This window comes from Festucalex cinctus, chromosome 4 (genome assembly GCF_051991245.1).
Source record: "Festucalex cinctus isolate MCC-2025b chromosome 4, RoL_Fcin_1.0, whole genome shotgun sequence".
Taxonomy (NCBI): domain Eukaryota; kingdom Metazoa; phylum Chordata; class Actinopteri; order Syngnathiformes; family Syngnathidae; genus Festucalex; species Festucalex cinctus.
In genome coordinates, this window is record NC_135414.1 from 4830600 (window position 1) to 4856836 (window position 26237).

Consider the following 26237-nt stretch of genomic DNA (forward strand, 5'->3'; position numbering starts at 1 on the left):
TGTACTGCTCGTGTGACTAGGCATGTGAACATAACTGCCCAGCGTTTGTTCTCCAGCACTCCACCTCTTGTACGACGGACGATGATGTTCCATGGTCCAAACACATCTACTCCGACATGTGTAAAAGGGGGAGCTTGCGCGAGACGATCGGGTGGCATGTCTGCCATCTTTTGTTATTGCACGTTTCCTCTCAGCCTGCGACAGATTGTGCATTTGTTAAGAATGTTGGAGACCAATCTTTTTCCACCGAGAATCCACAGTCCAGCAGACCTGATGGCACCTTCTGTGATGTGTCTGCCTTGGTGTGAGACCTGTTCATGGTAGAACTGAACTAGTAAGGTAGCAATGTGATTCTTTTTGGGGACACGTCCTCCCACTCTCAGAAGTCCTTCTCTGTCCAGAATCACATTGAGGTTTTTCAATAGATTGTGTTTTGTTATGTCCTCTCCTTTGCTTAAAGAGTTGATTTCCTTTTCAAATGCTTCATGTTGTACTGTTTTCACGATGACTAACTTGGCTTGGTTGAGAACATCCAACTTTTGTTCATTTGACTCAGGAATGTTTTTGATGGACCTGATCTTTTGAATGAGTGTGGCAATAGCATGTGTAAGACGTTTCCAGCTGGAAAAGCGTTCAAACCTTAGTGAGCAAGTTTTTCACAGTTGTGGCAAAAGCAGAAACTTGTGGCCGAACTTCAGCATCTTTGATAGGCTCAACAAGCTCGAAGTTGTCTGGTTGCTCAAGGTGCTCTCCATCACTTTTCTTTAGGAAGTCGGGTCCGGTAAACCAGTTCGTAAGGCTTAGTAGAGAAGCTGGTATTTTACGTGTTCCATGATCAGCAGGATTGCTTTCGGTGCTTACAAAGTGCCATTGACTGGGATCAGATGACTTTCTGATGCGAGCAACCTGATTAGCGACATAAACGTAAAATCTTCGGCTTGTGTTGTTGATGTAGCCTAAAACAACTCGACTGTCAGTGTAGTATTTCACTTTGTGTATTTCAATGTCCATTTCCTTCAACAGCATGTCAGCCAACTCTGCTGTCAGAACACAAGCACATAGCTCCAAACGAGGTATTGTGTGAATTTGTCTGGGAGCTAATTTTGACTTTCCCATGCAGAAGCCCACGTGAACATGACCGTTGTTGTCTACAGCTCGGAGGTACGCGACTGCTGATATAGCCAGTGTGGAAACGTCTGCAAAAACACACAGCTCTCTTTGACAGGTAGACTGCAATGATGTGTTCACGTACTGTCTGGGAATTTGTAGTTTCTCAAGTTCAATGAGTGAGTTTTTCCACGATTTCCACTGTGCCTCTTTATCTGCTGGCAGTGGACTGTCCCATTCACAATTCTCGATGCACAGTTCCCGGATGAGGACCTTACCTTCCATAATGATGGGGGCTGCAAAACTAAGGGGGTCATATAAGCTGTTAACAGTTGAGAGAAGGCCCCTTCTTGTGAATGGCTTGTCTTCTTGTGACATGAGAAAGGTGAAACAGTCATTTTGTAAGTCCTAAACTTCTCTGAAGTGGCAGGGGCTCTGCACCAAGGTCAAGATTTTTCAGCTCTTTTGCTCGTTCTTCAGATGGGAATGCTTCCATTACAACAGGACTTTTGGAAGCTATGTTGTGCGGGCGGATGTTTGAGTCAGAAAACATTTCTTTCGTGCTTTTCAGAGTCTGGATGCCGTTAATGTGTGAGGGAAAGGAAGCGAGCCCGTCGTCAACATAGAAATTTTTTAGGACGAACTGTTTAGCCTTTTCATTGTACTCCTCTTCTGTGGTCTTCACACCCCTCCGAAGGCCATATATCGCGATGGCAGGAGAAGGACTATTTCCAAACACGTGTACAGTCATCCTGTACTCTCTGATTGGCTTGGTTGGGTCATTACCTTCATACCACAGGAAACGGACAAAGTCTTCACGAATGACAAAACAATAGAACATTTGCTCTATGTCTGCAGAAACTGCCACAGCTTCTTTGCGGAACCTCAGCAGGACCCCGATAAGCGCGTTATTCATGTCAGGGCCACTCAACAGGACGTTGTTCAACGAAGTGTCTTCATATGTGCAACTAGAGTCAAATACTACCCGTATTTGGTTTGGTTTGCGAGGGTGGTACACGCCAAAAAGCGGTAAATACCAACACTCTTGGTCATTGTCAAGTGGTGGTGCTGTTTCAGCATGTCCTGATTCAAACATTTTCTGCATGAAGTTGAAGAAATGTTCTTTCATGTGGGGCTTTTTATCAAGCATGCGACAAAGTGAAGAGAGACGTTTAACTGCTTGACCTCGATTGTTGGGTAGGCTGCGCCTATTTGGTTTGAAGGGTAGTGGTGCCACCCAGCTGTTGGACTCGTCATTAAACATTTGCTCATCCATTAACTCCAGGAACAGTTCATCATTCACTGACATGGCAGGTTTGTCATCACGCGGGGTTCTCATGAAAAAGTTCTTTGCTGGGACTGTCATTTTCAACTAAATCACTCAAGCTGGCAATGTTCAATGAATCAAAAAGGTATTCAGTTTTAAGAATCTTTTCTTTTATATGGAATGAGTTTGGGCAAGAGTCCAAGAGAGATGCTCGACCATTATTCAACACTGTGGTGCGGTAAACACTGACCTGGCTCGGCACATGAGCACCCCCTAGGCAGACTTCACCTATGATGACCCAGCCGAAGTCGAGGCGTTGGGCATACGGGGCATCGTGAGGGCCGTTGAAGTGTTCTCTGACCCTGTGCACTCTGGGTATGTCACGACTGAGAAGAACCAGTATAGAAGCATTTGGATCAGTTTCCGGGACCTTGTCTGCCAAATGCTTGAGGTGAGCGTGATGCTTTGCAATCTCTGGCGTCGGAATCTCAGATCGGTCATCTGAGAGCATGTCACACTCAATTAAGGTGTTGCCATCGAGAGACACTACGATGAAGCCATTTGCTTGTCGTGCCCTCGTTTCACCTACGCCTGAGCAGGTTTTTCATGTGTAGACCTTTGTGCCTGTGTTAACGTTGAAGATCTCAAAGAATTCTGTTCTTGCCATAGACCTATTACTTTGTTTGTCTAACACAACATAGGCTTTCACTGCTTTCTCTTTCTGGCCTGCAGGATAGATCTTTACTAGACAGATTTTGGAGCAAGAGCGTGAACTGTTACCTTTTCCACAGACCTCAGTGCATTTTGATACGATGGCTGAGTCGGTGCTCTCTGCTTGCTCCCCGCCATGCTCGTCTGGAGTTGCTGATTCTGGAGCTTGAATTTTCCACGGTGCTGGTCCAGGGTGAAGAGCGGTAACATGTTTGTTGCTCTTACATTCATTACAGTGTACACTAGTGTCACAGTTTTTTGCCATATGGTTCACAGAGGAACAGCACTTGTAACAAATGTTTTCTTTAAGAAATGCTTTCCTGTCATCTGTCATCGTCTTTGCTCTGAAGCCACGACATTTACGGAGGGAGTGCGGTTTGTTATGAAGTGGACAATGTTTGTCAGGGTCAAACACCTTCTTATCATTAGTGTCAGTTATTTCAGTTTTTCGGACAGATACTGCAGTCTTAGATGTGGGCTTATTCAATCTATCAAATTTGGAAAAATTTGAATTATTCGGAGCGAGCAAAGGAGCAAAACTTGGGTCGTTAAGAGTTTTAGCTTTGTCGCACACAAACTTCACAAACACCGTGAATGGTGAGTAAGACGCATGATACTGCTCTTTGTAACAGGATGCTGATGTGATCCATTTCTCTTGGAGGTGGAATGGGAGTTTTTGAATGATAGGCGTGACACCCCTAGACGTATCTAGGTAGCTGAGACCAGGTACGAAACCATCTACGCGGGCTGCATCAAGCTCTGTGAGAAGATCACCTAGCTCCCTCAACTTGTGATTCTCTTTGTTTGCTATTTTAGGAAAGTCTTCCAGCTTTTTTAGTAGAGCATTCTCTATAGCTTCAGGAGACCCATAGCTGTCTTCCAGTCTTCGCCACACCATTTTAACGCCAGCTGCTGCGTCGTAGATGTGTACAGCCCTTATTCGTTGCGCTTGCTCTGATGATTTGGGGCCTAGCCATATACAAAGGAGGTCTAACTACTCTCTTGGGGATAGATGGAGTCCCATTACTGTATTGAGAAAGGATGCTTTCCAGGCCCAGTAATTTTCAGGTTTATCATCAAATGTTAAGAGCCCTGAACTAACCAGCTCCCTGCGGACGAGATATTTGACCAAGTCTGTTGTTGCAGTGGAATCTGACTCATTAGCACTAACTACAGGGCGGTGGTTGCCTGGGCTGTGAATTCGGTGATTGTCTGGGATGGAAATTCGGCGAGTGACTCCTAAAGTGTGGCTGAAATCTTTGATCAGTAGTCACTGGGGTTTGACGCTGGTCATAAGATGTAAAGGTGGTATTTCTGAATGGGTTTTGGGCATTGGCACAGTTTGCTTCACTGGTGGCATTGTACTTTGGTGATGGTGCCACTGGTACCGCTTGGAACTCAAAGTCACTGTCCTCGCTGTACTGTGTGCTGTGTTCATCAACATTGCTCTGGACGAACTCACCTTTGCTTTCTATTTGCTGAGATGGGTCAGTTACTGATGTGGTGGTGACTGGCGGAGGGGGAATTGAATAATGCTGGATGACTTCCTTGTTGCCACTTGGGAAGCAAGTGCTTCCAACTTCCTCCTCGCCTGCTGCCTCCAGTACCTCCGCTTCAGCGGTGGCTGCGGCGGCTGCACTCTGAAGGCGCAGTTTAAGCAGGTTGGCGCTGAGCTCCGCTTTCCTTTTTGTAGTTTCAGCTTCGATATTGGCTTGTGCTTTTAACATCTCCGCTTCTTTTTCCCCATAAGATGCTTGTGCTTGAGCGGCTGCTGCTTTAGCACTTGCTTTGGCTGCCAACATACTTGCTGTGGACCGCTGACTGGCACGCGAGATGTTGGAACAGTTCGATCTTGTTTCCCACAGTTCACCCAAGTTGCTGACTGTAGGTGTACTTTGCTGGTGGGAGACAGCATTGTTGTCCTCAGTGTCATCTTTTGGCTGGTTTTTGATCATGTCTTTTTACTATTCTGTCTTCACTAGTGTTTAAGAACTAGCTCTACAAATAGTGAACAGCTTTTCCAATAAAGACCAGGAAGCCTCTTGCTGTTTTGGCAATTTACTGGATGAAACTGTAAAGCTACAACATACAAAAAATAAAAGTGCATTACAATCACATCATTTAAAGTTTGAAACAATATAGATTCACATCATTTACTAAATATAGCTGCAAATCCTACAAAACGGGATCGTTAATAGCTGTTAGCATAATGCTAATTTACATGGGTGCTACCATCGAAATGCTATGCTAACTAGCGCCTATGGAAGCCCAAAAGTGTCAAAATTCAATAAATAAATAAGGCCTTTATGAAATAACTATTCTTTTGATAAATAACAGGCAATTATTTAATATGGACATTAAATTTTAAAATGAGGTGTTAGTATTATTATGAAAAGTGTTATGCTATTCTTCAATATGTAACAAATATGTTATTTTGGCTAAATATTTCATAATGATTATTTTAACAATGTCATACTTTTTAACACATTCACTGCCAGCCCAGCAAAAATGCATTGCATCATTTGACGTCTTTTCCCGTCAAAGGCAGTGAATGAGTTAAAAAATAATGACATTTAATTTATTTTCAAGGTTTTATAAGATAAGAAAACGTTGTTTTACAAAGTCAGTTTTTATTTCATAATGTCCTTTTCCACAATGGTTGTCTGTTACATAATGGCGATTTACAGCCGAATGTCTTGGTCTGTCAATCAAATGACATGAGGCAGAGCCAGTTACGTGATTGGCTGAGTCCCTTATACAGACATGAGCAGCAGCACTTGCAGTATCGATTCACGCGTGGAGAGTTTAGCGCCTGATGAGGAGCCACGGCGGTCACAGGCTTGCTAAAGCATGGATACGGAAGATAAGTAAGTCACTTTCAGAAGTACTCCAAGAAGTAGCAAATCGTTTAGAATTGGATCTTAACGTAAAGGCCTTGTTAAACTTCTGCGTCAGGTTACGGGGTAGGCGTCACGGCGATCTCGGCTCACACAGGTGGTCCCACCCACTGACTTTGATTGTCAGGCCAAGACATTCGGCTGTAAAACGCCATTACGTAAAAGAAGACCATTGTGGAAAAGGGCATTATGTGAATAAAAACTGACTTTGTAAAACAACATTTTATTATCTTATAAAACCTTGAAAATAAATTAAATGTCATTATTTTTAAAAAGTATGACGTTGTTAAAATGATCATTATGAAATATTTAATCAAAATAAAATATTTTTTACATGTTAAAGAATTGCATAACACTTTTCATAATAATACTAACACCTCATTTTAAAATTTAATGTCCATATTCCATAATTGTCTGTTACTTATCAAAACGATAGTTATTTCAAAAAGGCCTTTTTATTTATTGAATTTTGACACTTTTGGGCTTCCATAAGCGCCTAGTAACTTAGGTCACATTGAAACTTAAAAAACTAAACGTTCAATTCAATAACACATTACAGGCCAACACTCCTCAGAATAATATACTTACAAACAGATATTTGTGGAGCCAAAATTAAACTCTCTAAGCTTCAACACTGGATTAGTTGTGTAGCCGTGTAGGAGCTTTGCTTGTACGTAGTAGAATGCACTGCACTACAAAAACACACAAAGGCGCAAACATCACTTTCTCCATCAGAGGGCAGTACAAGCACTATCCCTATTCAAAATCAATGATTACGTCTGTATCATAAATGTCCGTCACATGTCGTCAAACTAACTATTAATATTAATCAACATGCTTTTTCCCTTTCACCAGAAGGCAGTACAATTGACCTTTCGCAAACTCCGCCTCCCAAACGAGCATTGACCAATCACACATTTAGCAACCCTTGCTATGTAAGCATAGTCCGTCACGCTTTACTCAGCTCTCGATGACGTCCATAGTCTGATTGATTTTATTTGATGGCTTACAAGACTGCTAACCACCATAAAACTTTACGGAATAAGAGTGACAACCATTAACAAGCTCCGGACCTCCAAAATGATGAAGCGGTGTGCCTACGGAGTATGTAAATCGGACTGTGCTAAGGTAAGACTATGCTAACTCTATCGGGCTAACTAGCTAGCTGTAGTGTAGATTGCTTTCTTTTTTTTTTCTTTTTTTTTTTTTTTTTTTTTCTTTATTAAACCAAAGAACAAGTACAAATCAGAATAATGATTTGAACAAAATGGAACATATATCAATATACTTAAGTACAACACAAAACAAAGACAACACTACTAAACAAAACAATAATGCCAGGGGTTTCATGTACAGTCAAACAATCTATATTTTTTACAAATAGTGATAGTTTTCATAGCCTTCCTGTTATGAGAGCCATTTATAAGTCTAATATAGGTGAGCATGTCAATGTGAAAGTGTGTGAAGTTGGGTTTTTGATTTCCATACTTGCATTTATGAATAAAGAATTTCGCCATAAGTATTAACAGATTAATAATAAAAAATATATCTTCATTAACATACTTCCTAAAGAAACAAAACACTATATTTTCCCATTTCAACAAAAAGTCTCTATATAGATGCCTAATAACAAAATTACTAAACTCTTTCCAAAAAGTCCGAGTGTGTCCACAGATCCAGAAGAGGTGTTGAACTGTCTCTGGGTGGGTTCCACACAATGAGCAGTTTGTGTCGATGTCCCTTTTGAACTTGGTCATATAGTGGTTGGCCGGATAATATTTATGTAAAATCTTAAAGGACACTTCCTTCACCTTATTTGTCAGCAAATACTTATTTGGAATAGACCAGACCTTTTTCCAATTAATGTCTGTAACAAAACAATTCCAATAGGACACAACATATGAGATTGTGACAATATTTTTCTGAAACAGAGCACGAATTTTCTTATTGCCATCTTTACTTGATGTCAGACAGAAATGACCAATCTCTGTCTCTAAAATACTGGGGAGAGAAAGAGGACAGGGCAATACAGAATTATTTTTAAAAAGCATTTTAACTCCAGTCGGTATTGCATTAAATACAATAGCATATTGTTTTGGCGAAACTCGAAATTTGTAGGTATTCAAAAACTCTAAATAAGACATGAGTTGCCCATTGCTGTCAAATAACTGCCGGACGAAAAGCACCTTTTCCTCTACCCAGTCAGAGAAATAAAGAGATTTGTTCTTGTATAAAATGTCTTTGTTGTTCCATATTGTATATTTATGTGGCGAAAAATTATGCTTGTAAATCATTGACCATGCCAAAAAAACTTGTTTGTGGAAAACCGATAGTTTAACAGGAATTTTGTCCACATTATAATTACAACTTAAACTAAAATTTAAGCCACCAAATTTAGCAAAAACATAATGAGGAATAAAGTTCCAAACTGAAACAGGATTTTTAATAAAATGTTTAGCCCAATTAACTTTAAAAGTATTATGTAATGTAGTAAAGTCCAGTACATTGAGACCTCCAGACTCATAGCTGTTCATTACAACACTCTTTCTGATATAATGTGTACGGTTCTTCCAAAAGAAGTTAAAGAGCATACGATCGACATCCTTACAAATTTTGTTATCTACATGAAGGGATAGAGCAGCGTAAGTCAAACGAGATAAGCCCTCCGCCTTAGAAAGTAAAACTCTCCCTTTCAAAGTTAAATTTCTTTGCAGCCATCGATTTAACTTAGTTTGTGTTTTCTTAATCAGTGGAATGAAATTATCGAGCATTCTTGTTGTTTCATCTTTACAAATAACAAGGCCTAAATAAGTTGCTTTCATTTGGATCTTAATATTACAAATACTGGTTTCCATACAGTCCCTAACAGGTAAGAGTTGGCATTTGTTCACATTTAGTGTCAAGCCAGAAGCCTTTGAGTATTCATTTATAATGTTAAGAGCAATAGCTACTTGACTAGCATTCTTAAGAAAAATTGTTGTATCAACTTCTCTCTCAGCAATATGTATACCTTGAAGAGCACTATTTGAAATATGAAAAGCCAGAATTTGTGTACAAAGTAAAAACAAGTATGGCGAAATTGGGCAGCCTTGACGTATACCGCGCTTAACACTGAATCTCTGTGTAGTGCCATTTTTCATTTTAATAGAACTATTTGCCTTATTATATAATGTTTTAACACTGTTACAAAATAAATCCCCAAAGCCAAATTTTTTTAGACATAAAAATATAAAGTCATGTTCAATTGTGTCAAAGGCTTTGTAAAAATCCAAAAAGAGGATGAAAGGATCGTCAACTACGAGGTCAGAGTAGTCAAGAATATCTAGAACAAGCCTGACATTATTAGTGATGTGTCTACCCATCATAAAGCCAGACTGTGTCTCATCTATAATCGTGTCTAGAACATGTTTTATTCTTCTTGCTAGTATCAAAGCTAAAACTTTATAATCATTATTCAGTAAACAAATAGGTCTCCAGTTGTCAATATAAAGGGTATCCTTGTTAGGTTTAGGAAGTAATGTAATGAGGCCTTGAGTGAGACTTGGGGGGAGAGCGCCAATCTCTATGGCTTCCACATAAACTTGTAATAAAAATGGAGCCAACTGATCTGAAAACATTTTATAGAACTCGGTGACCAAACCATCAGTTCCTGGAGATTTATTAGTTTTGAGAGACGCAATAGATTTCACTACTTCCTCGACATCAAACGGAGTGTCACAAAAAAGTCTGTCTGACGAGTCGATGATTTTTGTGTTATTCACCGAGTCTATAAAGAGTGCAGCAGCCTCCGCAGTATAATTTGAATCATACAACTTTGCATAAAAGTCACCACAAAACATAGAGAGAATTTTTGCATCATCTATTATTGTACCATTAATGTTTAATTGATGGATTGTGTTGGATGTTGAGAGATGTTTTTCCAAACGAAAAAAATAGGCAGAATTCTGCTCTCCCTCCTCAAGCCATTTTTTCCTCGACCTAACAAACGCACCCTCGGCTTTGTGCCGATAAATTTCATCAAGGTCATGTTGGAGTTGTCTTAGCATTAGCTTATCTTCTTCATTAATCTGTTCTGGGGGTTGTTGGTAGATTGAGGTAATTTGTGCAATTATTTTTTCTTCTGCTACTTCCCTGGCTTTCGTCAATTGGGCTCCATACCTTCTTAAAAATTTACCTGCTTCAAACTTAAAAAGTTCCCAATTCAGACCATATGAACCCTCACTTACTGCCTTGCTAAAAAAAAAAGTATCAATCATCTTTGTAATTTCAGATTTTACAACAGAATCCCCTAAATGTAGATTGCTTTCGGGGCAATAACAAAACGATACCAAAGAAAAGAACGTGTGCTACAGCCGTCCCGCTATAAATGCTTGATCCGGGGGCCACAGTGAAATAAAGGCATATCGGTGACCCAAGTCGGGCGTGCCATCCAACCCATAAAATCGACTTTGTTGCCCCCCCCCCCCCCCCCCTTTTACCACGTGTGTGTGTGTATATATGTATGTATATATATATATATATTACTAGAATGTCATTGCCATCTAAGTTAAGCTTGTTCAGTCAGTGGTTAATGTTAGTTTAATGTCTTCTGTTAGCTTTTGCATTTGTCTATGTTGCGAGCTAACGTTAACACAAAGCTTCGTCAATTTTGGAAAACTTAGCGTCCTAATAAGTGCCCCGAGCTTATCTTGTTTTCATTTTTCATGCAGCATTTTGTGAACGGACACCCGTCTCCGGAGTATCCCAACCTTGTGCTTGCTGTACAAGTGTTGAACCAGACAAGGGAGCAGCTCGAAGGCTGTTAACCTTAACTAAATCCATGGCTAGGGTGACATAAATATTTTTTTTTTATGATGGACAAAAAATAACAATGACTGATCTGATGCTTTCAAAGACAAAAAAAACAACCCACTAATGTTTAGCTAGCTATAAACACCGAGGTTTAGCTAACTTGCTGACCTAACAGTAATCCTCATATTTTAACAAGACTAGACTAATATAAGTAAGAAAACTTACCCGGCAGTACAAGAGCACGACTGGTCCATAATGCTGTGCTGGTTTCATCTGAAGTATAGGTCATGGGGTTTTCTCAGATTTAGCGTGCGTCCTGTATGTTTCCCCTTCGCTGGCTAATTTAATATTATGACTATAACCCTCCACTGCATATTGTAAACCTTTTTGCCTCGATCTGGAGGATATTGCACTGGTATTGCTCCAAAAGAAATCACTAATACACGCCGGTGTAAGTCTTCCCATCACGGCTTGTGCTGTCGGAGTCATCAAGCTTGACGGACTAGCAACAGTAACTAAGGGGGGCGGAGCTTATGCGAAAGGTCAATTGCCCTTATCGTTAAATCCCATACTATTTAATATATGGTTATGCCCTAGTTTTGTTTTGTTTTTTATAAAGGTTATTATGGCATATATATATTTTTTAAACAAATGTGTGTGTGTGGGGGGGGGGGGGGGTGGGGGGTGTAGAGTATGTGTCTCAGATCGTTTTGAGATGATTTTTAACTGTTTTAGTTGTTTCTGTATCCTTAGACCAGTGGTTGGAGGGGTTGATTTTAATTTATACACAACACAGTGCACCCCTTTTGTGCTATATCAGATTGAGACCATGTTCCTAACTCTACAGAATCTACAGAGGAGCACTGTGGATCTTGGGGGAATACTGCAGCACAAAAGAAGACATACAGAGTGTGATGACAGAAGTCCGCAGATCGCTTGGAGAAGTATGCATGTTACATATGTTGCGTAGCCTTCACAAAGTACGTCACTAATACCTGACATGTCCTTTAATTGCACAGATCCCTATCGTGGAAACCGAGATAAAGAAAGAGACAGGGGAGTTGAAACCAGAGGACGAAGTGAGTGCCGCTCCAGCTCAGAAGCTGGTGACAGAGATGGGCACATATGTGACACAGAGTGCGCTCAGCTCTTCCAGGCCTTCCAAAAAAGATGAGGATAGGTAAGAAACGTCTTGGAAAATCTGCGTACTGTATTTTGTCAGCCCGCTCATTATCTGTTCTTGCTGTTCAGGCCTCCGCTGAGGGCCTTCCTGATGGATGGTGACTTTTATGTGGCTGCTTCTCTGGCCACTACCCTGACCAAAGTGGCTTTGCGCTATGTTGCTATTGTCCAGGACAAAAAGAAACAGAATGTAAGTTTGTTTTGCTTGCACTCATGAAACAATATATGTGTCCATCTAACGTCACTCTCCTTGTTAGGCTTTTGTAGCAGAGGCCATGTTGATCATGGTCACTGTGCTGCACCTGGGCAAGTCCTCACTGCCCAAGAAACCAATTACAGACGACGATGTGGACCGAATCTCACTGTGCCTCAAGGTCCTGTCAGAGTGCTCACCCCTCATGACTGACATCTTCAACAAGGAATGCCGCAAATCCCTGTCACATATGCTGACTGTCAGACTGGAGGAGGAGAAGCTTTCACAGAAGGTAATGCCTCTTGACTCGAAACCTGTTGACAGTAGACGCATGTGAATATTCCTATCCATCCACATCATTGAATTCTCAGGTATACATTATTTTGCCATCAAAGGTACTTTATCAGTCTTGTTTTTTTGTTTTGTTTTATAGTTTGACCTCAGTCACCCAAAAAAACAAAAAATAGCACCCAAATCACTGCTCTACTTGATGTGTTTCTTTTCCTAAAAAGCTCATTGTATGCACTTTTTGGTCAGAAACCAGTGTTTTTAGTGAAACCAAACCATGGTCTACGGCCAATTACAGAAGAACAGGAGAAGCTCTAAAACTTTTTTTTTTTCTGGTGAAAGCTTCTGCTCTTTCCTTAGGTAGTTTTGGTGCTTATTGTCAGAGAACACAAATATTCTGTGGGTCTTGAAATATCAGGCAAACTGTCTAAAACAGCTGGCAATATGGGGAACTCTGCTTTGAAAACGGCTGTCAGTGAATGAGAATAGATGCACCTTGAAAAAATATATACAAACCTCGGTTTTTGAACATAATCCGTTCCAGAAGGCTGTTCCAAAAGCGAATTGTTTGAAATCCGAAACAATTTTTCCCATTATAATTAATGTAAATAATTGTAATCCGTTCCAAGTCTTAGTATTTTATTTTATTTTTTTTTACTATTTTACACCATTAACTGCACTGTATACTGTTTACCATAAATAGAAAAGGGTAGAAATAGACACTGTTTTATTTTAATAGAAGATATCCTATCTAAAGTGATGAAAAAAAAAAAAAAGCACTTTCTTTGGACCTGTAGTGATTGGAACATAATTCACCCTCGGAACTTCGGGATGAGGGGAGCGTTCCGGGGGGGGGGGGGGGGGGGGTTGTTAGGATGAAAGGATGAAAGAGGAGTTAGCCTGTTAGCTTCCAGCTGAGTGAGAAGTTGTTAAGACCTAAAAAGCTGGCGTTTTATTGAAATCAGCTTCTCAGGTCTTAACAGCTACAGACCAATGATTAGGGGCTAATACACGATGCAAATCTTAAAAAAAAAAAAAAAAAAAATTAAATAAAAATAAAAAACCCGTCAGATTTACGTACATAACAGTGAACAACTCGGCTCCCGAGTGAGTCGCGTTCAGGTACGCTCAGCTCTTTTTCCCCAGTGAGTCGCGTGGTACGCTCTGCTTTTTCTCCCAAGTGAGTCGCGTGGTACGCTCGGCTTTTTCTTCCGAGTGAGTCGCGTTCAGGTACGCTCAGCTTTTTTCAGTTTGGTTGAGAGATGATTTTTTTTGGACGAGTTCTGAGACATAAAATTCTCAAATTTTCTGGTCGAAAACCGATTTGGTCGAGAACATAAGCGTTCGAAAACCGAGGTTTGACTGTAATTTGATGCCCCATTATGGCACACCTGTTATTTGGATTATGTTTAGTACAAATGCCATGTTATCTCTTTTTTTTTCTTTTTTTTTTCTCTCCCCGCTAACAGAAAGAGTCCGAGAAGCGTAACGTAACGGTGCAGGCAGACGACCCGATCTCCTTCATGCAGCTTACAGCCAAAAATGAGACGACCTCTAAGGAGGACCAGTTCCAGCTCAGTCTGTTGGCTGCTATGGGCAACACTCAAAGGAAGGAGGCTGCTGATCCCCTGGCTTCAAAACTCAACAAGGTACTCATTTCTGCTTCACCATCAGATGATGGGCATTTCCAAGCTGATTAACAACTCACATCACTAATGAGCAACAATCTTTTCACTTTGTTTTTGTTTGTGCCCTTTTAGGTGACCCAGCTGACAGGTTTCTCAGACCCAGTTTATGCTGAAGCCTATGTCCATGTCAACCAGTATGACATTGTACTGGATGTGTTGGTAGTCAACCAAACCAGTGATACGCTCCAGAACTGCACCCTCGAGCTCGCTACTTTAGGTAGTTTCTCTTCACTGTCAGTCATCTTTGCTTTATTGTGTCGGTTCTCTTATAAAATTCATGTTTCCACAGGTGACCTCAAGCTGGTTGAGAAGCCTTCCCCACTTACTCTGGCCCCTCACGACTTTGCTAACATCAAGGCCAACGTCAAAGTGGCTTCGACTGAAAATGGCATCATCTTTGGCAACATAGGTAAGAAAGTTGTAAAATTCCACAAGACATTGTCATTACAGTGTTCCCTTGTTTTCCGCTGGGGTTAGGTTCCAAAAAATACCCGCAATAAATGAAATCCGCGAAGTAGTTAGCTTTATGTTTTACAACTCTTATAAATGTTTTAAGGCTCTAAAATCCCCGACCGCACAATTTATACACTTTTCTCATTGAGGCATTTATATGTTCTCACATTTCTCTCTTGTTCAAACATTGACAATGTTCAAACCTTCACAAATTTTATAAAATGGGTATATTACTGTAAAAAAAATATGCAAAATTGCACTTAAAAAAAAATCCGCGAGACCGCGAAAAGTGAACCGCGTTATAGCGAGGGAAGACTGTATAGTGCTTCCCAAACTCTTAACACCATGTACCACTTCAAAAAATGTGAGACCGCCTCACCAGAACTGTATTGGATAAATATATAAAAAGGCTAAAGTTCTATACGGCCCCACTAGTCTAAACACGGTATTCTGATTAATATTGAATTTGTGACGAGTTGAGCAGCAAAATCCACCCATTTATATCCATCTAGGGGCAGCCATTTGCCATAGTTGCTCAGGCCTCAGGTAACAACCAATCATGGTTCAGCTTCAGGAAACAGGTTAGCTGTGATTGGTCGTTACCTGAGCTCTGAGCAACTGTGATGTAATTTTAAGTCGACAGCAAATGGAAGTTCACGACAAAAATGGCTGCTCCCTAAGATGAATGAAAACGTATATATTTTGCTGCTTAATTAATATCCCACAAACACAATATAAATCAGAATGCCATGTTTAGACACAACATATTGTAAGAATATATTTGGGTTAAGCCGCCGTGACATTATGCACAGTTTGAGCATATCAGTCAATGATTCTCTGAATGTCACTAGGGGGAGCTCACATATCATTAGTGGTACTTGTGACATATGTTGGTGCAACATGAAGTTTTTCTGCTTTGTCTACAGTGTATGATGTGTCTGGAGCCGCAAGCGACCGGAACTGCGTTGTTCTCAGTGACATCCACATTGACATCATGGACTACATCCAGCCAGCATCCTGTACGGACGCTGAATTCAGACAGATGTGGGCTGAGTTTGAGTGGGAAAATAAGGTGAGCTTTGGAATTCTGCTCGACGCTGGCGTTTATGACAGCTTCTCCAGTTGTACTATCTGTCTGGTCCATGAACTTTCAGGAAATGTACTGATTTATGTATCAACCAATGATCTGTTTTTACTCCTGGTAGGTGACAGTGAACACAAACATCACTGATTTGAACGAGTACCTCCAACATATCCTCAAGTGCACGAACATGAAATGCTTGACTCCAGAGAAGGTTTGTTGTCCCCTAAGTGAAAGGAAATCAAAATAATTATAATTCTTCTGCTGATTGTGATGCATTTAGTCCTGCTGTGTGTCACTTCAGAATAATTATATGCCAACCCGTTGGACATATGCAAATACTATTGTTTTTAAAATATTTTTATATTTGCCTCTGGTCAACCAGGCATTGTCCGGCTTCTGTGGTTTCATGGCTGCCAACCTTTATGCCCGTTCTATTTTTGGCGAAGATGCCCTGGCGAATGTCAGCATCGAGAAGCCCATCCACCTGGGACCTGATGCACCTGTCAATGGACACATACGCATTCGGGCCAAAAGTCAGGTGGGTCATGCTGCTTCAATATGTCTACCGTTAATTGTCTTGTCAAGTAAACTATTAATGTAATGTAGAGTGCTATTTGTCTTATTAAAGATGTTACAGAAATGTTGTTTTTTGGGGGAGCATTATAACAGATTTAATGGTGTTTCAAATCATTGCAAAGGTGAGATATGATTTGAGATGCACGCATTTTGAGGTAACTCTGTGTTACAGGGGATGGCCTTGAGCTTGGGCGACAAGATCAACCTCTCCCAAAAGAAGGCAACACTCTGAAAGAACTTGTAGTGCAACTTGACCCATCTGACTTTGTAAAAGTCAGACAATCTATGTATTATTCCTTCTGCTCCCTTGCATCTCTGCACCTTTACCACTCTGGATGGTCAGTTCGCTTCTGTGCCGTTTTTTTTTTTTTTTTAATTATATATATATATATATATATATATATATATATATATATATATATATATATATATATACATAAACATAAACGCAACACTTGTCTCTAATATCTACTAATTTCTGGTTCATTTTAAATAAATGTCCATTAAGTGATCCACGTAAAATGTACTGTATTCATTTGTTCATTTATTGATATGCTGTATCCAAAATGATTGTGTTTCGGGGTTAAATGCACAGTTCATATTTTTCACCTTAAATGCACCAAGTTACCGGGTACTTGACCACTAAGAAACAAAGTTGGAAGATATACTTCATGGTCATACCCTGTTTTACTCATATATTGGATAGTTATTTGCTATAGAGAAGCATGGGTCTTATTAGGAGGAAGATTTTGATAAAAGCCTTATTTGTGCACATTTGTTTTAAAGGCCCAGTATGCCGGTTTCACTCAGGAAAATGCACTTTTTAAATACAGGATGTACACACTTTAACTTTCTCTCAGTCTACAAATCTGGGTTTATGTTAATCTTTGGTGGTGAATTTGTCCTAAACCCCCACCTCCCCAGCCTGTATTTTGTCATTTTGTGTTTGTTTTGTAAACAGCGGGACATTTCTGTGGAAAGACAGTGTTTACACCCCTCCAGCCAATCGCAGAGCGGGGGGTGGCGTGTCGCAAACGGGGCCGGGCGAATGTGTCGGCTGCGTGACGTCACTCCCGCGGCAATTTGAAAGCACGCACGGATTATTATTTTCACTCACTCACTCATAGAAGCTTACGTGTGTGAATGAGTGAGTGGAGAAAAAAAAAAAAAGTCCGTGTGTGCTTTCAAATTGCCGCGGGAGTGACATCACGCAGCCGACACGTTCGCCCGGCCCCGTTTGCGACACGCCACCCCCCGCTCTGCGATTGGCTGGAGGGGTGTAAACACTTTTTTTCACAGAAACGTCCCGCTGTTTACAAAACAAACACAAAATGGCAAAATATAGGCTGGGGGTGTGGTGGTTTAAGACAAAATCACCCCCACACGTTAAGAAAAGCCCAGATCTGTAAATTGAGAAGTAGTTTGTTTGTTTAAATCCTGTATTTAAAAACTGCATTTTCCTGAGTGAAACCGGCAGACTGCGCCTTTAATATATTGATTGTGTGTAATATTTTTACTTAGAACACTGAGTGAAAAGAAGATACAGTAAAACATAACATTGTAATAAATGTTAAAACCAAAATGTCTGCTAGAATTTGGGGTGTGGCATTTATTAATTAAATGGATGATTAATTGGAATATCTTGAGTTATGTTGAGGGATTTCTTTTGGAAAGTTGAACTCATGCATTAGTTATTTTTTACAGCTTTTATGACAACAGAAAGGCCCTTTATTTACAGCATATCATAGTCACAAAATAAAATTCATGTGACTTGCAACCAAACCAACAAGATTACAGTAGGTGACATTTTTGGGTTAGGGGGAATTTTGACACGGGGTGAATTACACGTGAAGCTGCATAGCTGTGGAACTAACTGCAGGCTGTAATTGGAATTCCTCACATGCCTGATATGTTGCACAGCGTGAGGCTGGTACGGATTCTCCTGTCATGGCGCAGAAATTCACAGTGACCACATGAAATACAAACCTCCTGTCCGATTCCTACTCAATAACCTGCGAGAAAGAAAGCCCGTAATTTCTGTTTCCTCGTTTGGACAGACGCAATCGCGGCGTTTTAGCTTAGACTGAGTCAAGAGACACGAGATGGCGTCACAGTCTTCAGTGAAGTTTGTCAGATTTGTCAAACTGGCGTTGTTGACATGCCTGAGGTCACAATCGTCACATGGACGGACTAAACTTAAGCATCAGTGGAAGTAGGATTGATGCTCTCAAAATTATTCATATGGGGCAGCAATGTGGAAGATGAATCAGTACTTTAAGTGTCTTTTTGTTTTCTCCACACAAGAATGAGGTGTGCAGGCTGCTGTTTGTGGACAGCTAATGCGATTGCGTGACGTGACATTAGTCTCAGGACAGGACAGAGCTGCAGGACTGCACGTGCACGCGCTTACGCGTGAGTGCAATTATATGCACAGTGGGAGCCCCTATCGACAGTTGCGGGTACTACATTGACGTTTACTTCTCCGGTATCCACTCCACATCTTGTTGAGCGTCGCAGGCAGTCAGGCAGTGTTGTCGAGCTTCAAACACGGTCACACGTATGGACCGGCGCCCGTAGCAACCTCCGGGACTCCTCTGTGTTCCTCCTCGCCACCGACGAGCCCGTTTCGACATCTTTCTGTGGGGGCTCCCTCTCTCTCTCCAGACCGCGTAAGGCCTCCCCGGGGGAAGAGGAGAAAAGTGGGGCTTGGTGTGGCGAAGGCGGTGGCGGCGAAGTGTCCTCGATGGCAGGCTGGAAGGACGGCTCGGTGCAGGAGAAGTACCGTTTGGTCGTGGTCGGAGGCGGCGGGGTGGGGAAATCGGCCCTGACGATCCAGTTTATTCAGGTCAGTGAGGCTGCACTCCCTCCCTCTTTGGGTGCCCAAAACACGGCGAGAGGCCGGACGGAGCCCCATGAAGCGGCCACCGGGGTGGTAGGGGTTTGTTTTCTTCGCCGCTACTTTGCAGAGGCCTGCAGTAACTTAGCAAAGGCTTGCTTGTTTGCAAAGATTCGAAATCTTGTTTTGGATTATGGCTGTCAGATACACTGCGTCGACGGCTGACATCTCCGGTTAGTTAGCACTTCTCTACTTACAAGAAAAGGGGAAGTTGATTTGAAGCAATGGTGGCAAAAGTACTCACACGCTGTACTTGGGTGGAAGTAAATACTGATTTACTTAAGTATGAAAGCCAATCTTGACACTGACTTTATTCACATATGAAATAAATTAATCCCCATTTACATGAATACAAATGTAATTAATCCGGTACAGCCCGTGCCAAAAAATACCTGTTGTTGATGTTGTTATTATTATTATTATTATTATTATTATGACACAATAAGGGGAGAAAAACGTATGTAGCCTACACAAAATAGTGATACCAAGTTTAATTAATCCTGTGCAAAAACTCGTACAAATTAACTTTGCTGATTGGAATGAATAAAAATGTGTTTATCCTTTACAACCCCTGAAATTAAACCACAATTTTTTTTCAAATAAAACCTATTTTGATGACTCGACACAATAGAGACAAGCACTTAATAGTGCATGCTTGTAGTGAAAAGAAAAATACTGGACCCACTATCATAAATGGGTTTCCATGACTTTTTGTACAATTGTGTGAACAAAATATGCTAAATTAGCTATACTTTTACTACTAGAAGCTCATGTTTTAAAGACAACCCATTCACTGAGGAAATCAAAAAATTCTCTGAAATAAGACTATGGATGAGGAAATTGCTTCTCTGAATCTGTTGCTATTTTTTATGCACCCTGGCTGACCTTCCTCCATGTCGACCGACGTTACCTCTCTCTTTATGTCTTTTTATGTGGCGGTGTCATCTCCTGAGGTTGAATAAGGTAGCAAGAATATTTTGACAAACTTCATATATCTTTTTGAATGTAGGGAGTAAAAGTAAAAAGTCATCATCAAAATAAATGTTGAAAGTACATTTACTGTACTAATCTACTAAGAACAAAAACAAAGTACAGTACTGTATTTGTACTTACCATCACTGATTTCAAGAGTCTATAGCTTTTTCATGTTTTATCCTTCAGTTGAGTTTTCATGCCACTGCTTTCAAGTTACAGTGTAGGTGAACCAATAAAAACGTAAAGGTAAAAGTTGCCCTAAAGTTGCCTTTTGCCTTTTGCTACAGCCTACAAGCTACAAGTCCACAGCTAAATCACATGAGAAATTTGCTCACACACGGGAGGGGCACATTTGTCTTGCTTGACTGATTCCACGCAGGCAGCAGCACAAAGTATCCAAGAAAAGATGATTTTGAGTTCAGATACTTCCACAAAATGCAAGATGGCGTGAACCCCCTATGGTTCTTGGAGACCACCCACCTCTCCAATGATAATAGACATAGAACTTTACATACTGTCACATTTGTGTGAAAGATGCACCCAACTGGTTGCATTCCAACACTTCGCAGGCTTAGCGGCCTTGCTTCGACCTTCCTGGCCCTCATCATGGTCGTTGCGTTACCCCCACCGTTCACAAAAACACACACAATATGACAAACCTTGCCCTTTGCAGTGTGTATGTGTGATAGCACCACTGATGTCTTGCTCTTGCGTCCGAGAGACTAGACTGCAGGCAGCTGCATGTCTCTACACTGTCAGACAATGGTGGGCTGGCACACGTTTCAGAGTGGGGGGTGAAAAGCTTCTGGTGAATGTGTGTTGGTGTGAGGGGGAGTTGTCTAATGAGGGTTCATAAAGCTCATTAACTGCATACCAAGTAAAAAGCGATCAGATAGCTGTGGCCCAGATTCTTGCCGTAGCCCATTGACCCTGCCGCCCCACACATAGGGAGCTTTTAAAGAACAATGTAAAAGTTAACACCAGCTAATTAAACATCCCATGTTGCGATTCGGTAGGGTGAACACATGCTGCAAGTATCTCATAGTAAAGATTACTGGTATATTTGATTGTATGGTAACATATTTTCAACTGAGCTGAAACAATTCATCAACATTTATTACAAAAAAAAAAGTTAAACCAAATTGTCTAGTACCTCAAAGATTTGCAGTAACACAGGCTAATGTAGTATCTGCAGACACACTACTACTTCTACTCCATGTAGAAATAAGTTCCTGTGATGGTGAGGAGCCAGGAGGAAAGAGTCCGTAAAATGTCCCCCAAAAAGGTTTTAGGTAAAACAGAACGAACAGATTACAACAGCATGTCTGTGCTCACCAACACAAGGTATCTGTGTTAGCGAAGTGGTCAAGGATAGACAAAGCTTTCACTTTATTGAAAAATTTGTAACTAAACGAACATTTAACACATTTATACACAAGTTTCTACAACCATAGTTAAAGCTACTCTATGTAGGTTTTCCCAAAAAAATATCTTAACTATAGCCTTTTTATTTGACCATTTATGACTGAAACATATTCTAATTAGTAGATGAACATCTTCGCTGTTCACAATGGGTACTCCTACAAGACTCTGGCCAATATTATTTAGGAAGCGTCCGGCCCGAATCCTTCGAATTTCCCGCCCTCTGTCTGCGGGATGTGACGTCATGCGTGTCATCGTCAGTTGTTTCCTGTCGCGCGAAGACGGAACTAGTACAGATTTTCGCTGCCCCAGACACCCGCTGTTACTCCGCGGAAGGCTGCTCAAAAAAAAAAAAAAAATGAAAACAATGTCAAGTGCCAAGAAAAAAAAAAATCTAAACTTGATAGTGACCGACGTCGGGCAAGACCGAGAGTGAACATTGGTTTGACATTTCAGCGGTGGAGAGAGTTGAGATCGGACTTGGATTAGAAAAGTGATTCACAGCTGGCTTTCTTTCTACTCCAAAAGGTAAGAAGCGAGTATCTTGACATTTAGAAGAAAATGTGTTGTTTTCAAATAGCAGTAACCTCAAGATCGATCACTTCTCGGTCATAACTATTGGGGTGAAAGTGAGGTGGACGGCAACATTTAGCGTGAAAGGGGCGGCAAAGTTGAATGAAATAGAACAGAATGACTTTATGAAAAACACGTTCCATTCCGGGGCGTTTCAATCAGGCTAAATGTCGCCTTATTTTCCTCCGTGAAAACAGCCTATTGTAGCTACATTATGCTAACGGAATGTGAACGGTACTACTGAATGGCGATAACATTCACGGCCATATCACACTAAGTAGTGAATGGGTCTATATGTTTTTCACAATCGTCAATTTCCATAAATGACAGCCCACCTTTCGGCTAACGCACAATGACGCTAGACTGGGGGCGACATACACTAATAATGACTAGAATCAGGTTGACGTCCGTCGAGCGGGGTGACTATGTAACTGCATATTAACATCGGAATGAGGTCCAATTAATTGACGTAATTTGCACATCGTTTTGGAGTACAGCACAGGACTGGACTTCGACCGACTAAAGCAATATGATCTGCACGTCCCGTCGACATCGATTGTTTAGTGAGGATCGAGAGTCTCATCCCGTGAAGTGGCCAGCTTTGTATAACATTATAAAACTTCTTACCTCTGAAAACATAGATTAATTGGATATGAAGATCCCAGTCTTCAGTGTTGAGGTCGTGCACGTACGCGTGCGCGCAGCGTGTACGAGCGTGCAGTTTGTTTTCGGCCACAGGTGGCAGTCGAGATTTGAAATTTTAAATCTTACATATAGCTGCTTTAACATCCAGGCGCTCACTCAACACGCATACTGGCTAACCCTGGGGTTACACCGGATGCGTGTGCGTTGCGTCTGCGTTGCGTTTCGGCGAAGCAGCCGATACGTTTCCATTCATTCAAATTGTTCTAATACACCGGCTGCGTGTGCGTTGCGTGTCGACTGCATCTCAGCTGTGTCGTGCTGGAGCCCTCCGCACAGATAGACCTGTTTTATATTTTTGACGGATGACGCATCCGTCGGCCCCGTCAAATGGCAAGCTAGCGCAGAACACATCGAGCGGGATAGGAAGACCGACGCAGTTTCAAAATAAATTTCTGGTTACTTTTCAGAATAAAACACTTGCCAGCTCCTATTTCGCAATCATGTCAGCAAAACGTCATAATGCTTAACGCTTAATTCACTGTTTAAACACCGGAGAACATGGACAAGGAGAGATTTATAACCGAGGTAGAAATCAACATAATTAGATATGAAACTGCACATCCTTTTTCTAAAGACAACTTAAAAAGGAATGCTGCATGGAACGTCATAGCAGGAGTGGACGGCGAGTTCAATCAAAGAAAGTCCACCTCACTTTCTGCTCCTCTGTTGAGCTCAGACTTTCTGTCTCTTTGTCGTTGTTTTTAATGCCACATTATCGCGCGCGATCACGCGAGACACGGCGGGAAGTTGTCGGCGACGGGGGTGCTGCCGGACCGCAGTTGTGCGCAGCCAGTTTGAGTTGGACAAAAAATTGACGCGTCCGGAGCAGGCAGTCAAGATGCAGCGGAATGGAGACGCAACGCACATGCATCCGGTGTAATCCCGGGGTTACAGTTAGTGTACAGCCCGTCGCTATCTTGACTTCACAACAACTAACTGCACTCTCATTCACTGACACCCACATCACTCACCAAGCCAGGCCGGACTTTTAAAAGCCACACACTCTCAAAGTCACAGAAACGTGAGGATTGCAACACCAAATGGACAGCTAGGAGCTGCACCACACATGCACATATTGTTGTTTAGTAATGCAAAATCAGTTATTAGTTGATTTAATGAACTCAAAAAGCTTCCTAATTTCCTACAGTTGCCACAAGATGGTGGCAAAGCACTATTTTTCTATTAGACTGGGGTATGACGTGACTTGTTTGAAATGAGCGCATATCCCTGACTCCAACATAGTCGCTTAGCAGCAAGATGCCACAAGATGGTGGAAAACAAAATTTTAATATTAGACAGTGCATGGCTTGAATAAATTTTGATTTTAAGAGTAAGTTTTAGATTTTATGTGCTGGCCAAGAAATTGTATTAGGAAAGTTTGCCTATGAAAACAATTGCATCTTGATGTTCAGTTGGTTTTGAACTTTTGACAAAAAGATTGAGAATGTGCTATGTTGAGAAATAGCATTTATTCAGTTTAATTTACAGATTTCTGTATTTACTGTGCCTCACTTTTAGAGCTAATAATCACAAAATAGTTGGTGTAATTGATTTGAGGTGCTATTGTTTCACTGCATAAAAAATAATAGTCATTGTGTCATACAGATGTTAAATCCAATAGCATATAGTGTTAGTACATTCAAAACAAGGCCTGACAATGTTCCCCAAAAATTTCTCACATGATATAATTTGAAAAGTAAACAAAGTATGAAGGCCATGAGGTTTAGAGCCCAGACTGTGTGCGCTTGGGATCAATACATCCTCTCTCATTCTCCTGTGGCGTAAACCACGCTGTAAAAGTGAGCGACGAGGAGATGTTGACAGCATGAGGAAGTGTAAAACCTCTTCCGAGCTCTCCTGCCAGGGGAGAAGACCTAACAGCTGCTCGTGAAGTGGAGGCTTTCCCCGAGAACTGCGCAAAGTGTTTGGGTGGGAGGTAGGAGGGGTATGGGCCAGTCTGGGTGGGATGATGTTAGTGGTCATGGACCATGTGGAATTTGGCCCTTTGGCAAAGGAAATCACTCAACTGTTACTGCACGTACACGTAGGACCTCCTCAATTTGGATGGAAAAATTTGGCCTGCTTCCTGAATCAGTGGAACGTGGGTGTAGGTGCCGGAATCTTGGCAGAGTGGTTTGCCAAAATTATAGAGTACTTAACAGACTTTTAGTATTAATTTTTAAGAAGTGTTAAAAGTTTCGTGTTCTGTCTTCAAGATGAACAGAACACAGAGAGAAAATATGACCATTAGCAGCAACAATAATAGGTGCACTTGAACAATATAATGATAGATAGTCGGGCTGAACAATTAATCAAATACAAATCAATATCGCAATGTAGTAGTATAGTATAATCATGCAATTTTCAAATGCTCCAATCTTTTTTTTTCTTTCTTTTTTTCTTTTTGAAAGTTTGAAAATTGTCTCGGTTGGTGTGTTTTTGACTACAATACTAGCAAGAGCTGTATCAAAAGTAAATGTTCAGTTATGGTCAGTACACTAACAATATGTTAAATAATTATCGAGGTTGACATTTGCAGTAGTAGTTTTGACTAGGGATGTGCTCAAAAAATCGATATGGCAATATATCGTTGTGGGCCTCATTACAATACGCGTATCGATACGCATGTGTCAGAATCAATATTGCTCATTAACTTTAAATAGGCAGTTAACGGTTTGCCTTTGCAGCTTGCATTGTACCTAAAAAATAAAAACCTGCAGCGTCTTTGAAGTTAATTGCCTTCAATTAATGCAAAAATAGCTCACCGGTGATTGGACACTGTGTCTTGCCAAGAAAAATGAAAGCAGAGGAAGAATATCAACATTTATTTACTTAAACTTAACATGGCACGTGTCTTAATGTACCAAATTTTGTATATTTTGTTTAAAAACTAAATAGAATTTGTTACATGGAAAAAAAATGCTGTTTTTATCTCCCCAAATATTTCAAATGAGCACATTTTAGAGCTGTAATTTGAATAGTTTGATATTTTTGCTCAAATTTGCCCATGCCTATTCAGAAAGTTTCCCGGTGTGTCTGTGAAAGCTACTCCTTGCTCTGCTGTGTGTGCACATTTAGACCAGGTATGCCGCTTGGTAAACCAGATGAGCTGCAGCATAACAAACATATCCTTTAGGTATACATATGACTGTTATTATAAAATGCAAGAAAATTAATGTAATATATAGGGATACGTATCGCCTTGAAGCTCAAGTATTGGGATACATATGTATCGCGATACGTATCGTATCGTGACCCCTGTATCGTGATACGTATCGTATCGTGAGGTAGGCAGCAATACCCAGCCCTTGTTTTGACAAGGTAACCATGTACAATTTCATGGACACCTGAAATCTGGTCCTGATGCACAATTAAGCAGAATGCCAAAGAAACTCTTCAATGTGCAGCCTAAGTTAATTTAGCAGTAGA

The 26237-nt window shown here is 41.0% G+C and overlaps 2 protein-coding genes across 2 annotated transcripts in view; both read left to right on the forward strand.

Annotated features, from left to right (window-relative positions):
* copb1 (COPI coat complex subunit beta 1) overlaps positions 1–16759 on the forward strand; it is a 28567-nt gene extending 11808 nt beyond the window's left edge. Inside the window, exons 12-22 of the mRNA XM_077518329.1 lie at positions 11621–11717; positions 11793–11953; positions 12025–12145; positions 12213–12440; positions 13906–14085; positions 14197–14341; positions 14414–14533; positions 15504–15649; positions 15783–15872; positions 16044–16199; positions 16410–16759. Coding sequence (XP_077374455.1) covers positions 11621–11717; positions 11793–11953; positions 12025–12145; positions 12213–12440; positions 13906–14085; positions 14197–14341; positions 14414–14533; positions 15504–15649; positions 15783–15872; positions 16044–16199; positions 16410–16469 — 1504 coding nt within the window. The 3' untranslated portion in view covers positions 16470–16759. The remainder of the gene's footprint in view (positions 1–11620; positions 11718–11792; positions 11954–12024; positions 12146–12212; positions 12441–13905; positions 14086–14196; positions 14342–14413; positions 14534–15503; positions 15650–15782; positions 15873–16043; positions 16200–16409) is intronic.
* Positions 16760–18621: 1862 nt separating this feature from the next.
* rras2 (RAS related 2) overlaps positions 18622–26237 on the forward strand; it is a 49860-nt gene continuing 42244 nt past the window's right edge. The window contains exon 1 of the mRNA XM_077518335.1: positions 18622–19082. Within this exon, the coding sequence (XP_077374461.1) occupies positions 18981–19082 (102 nt within the window). The 5' untranslated portion in view covers positions 18622–18980. The remainder of the gene's footprint in view (positions 19083–26237) is intronic.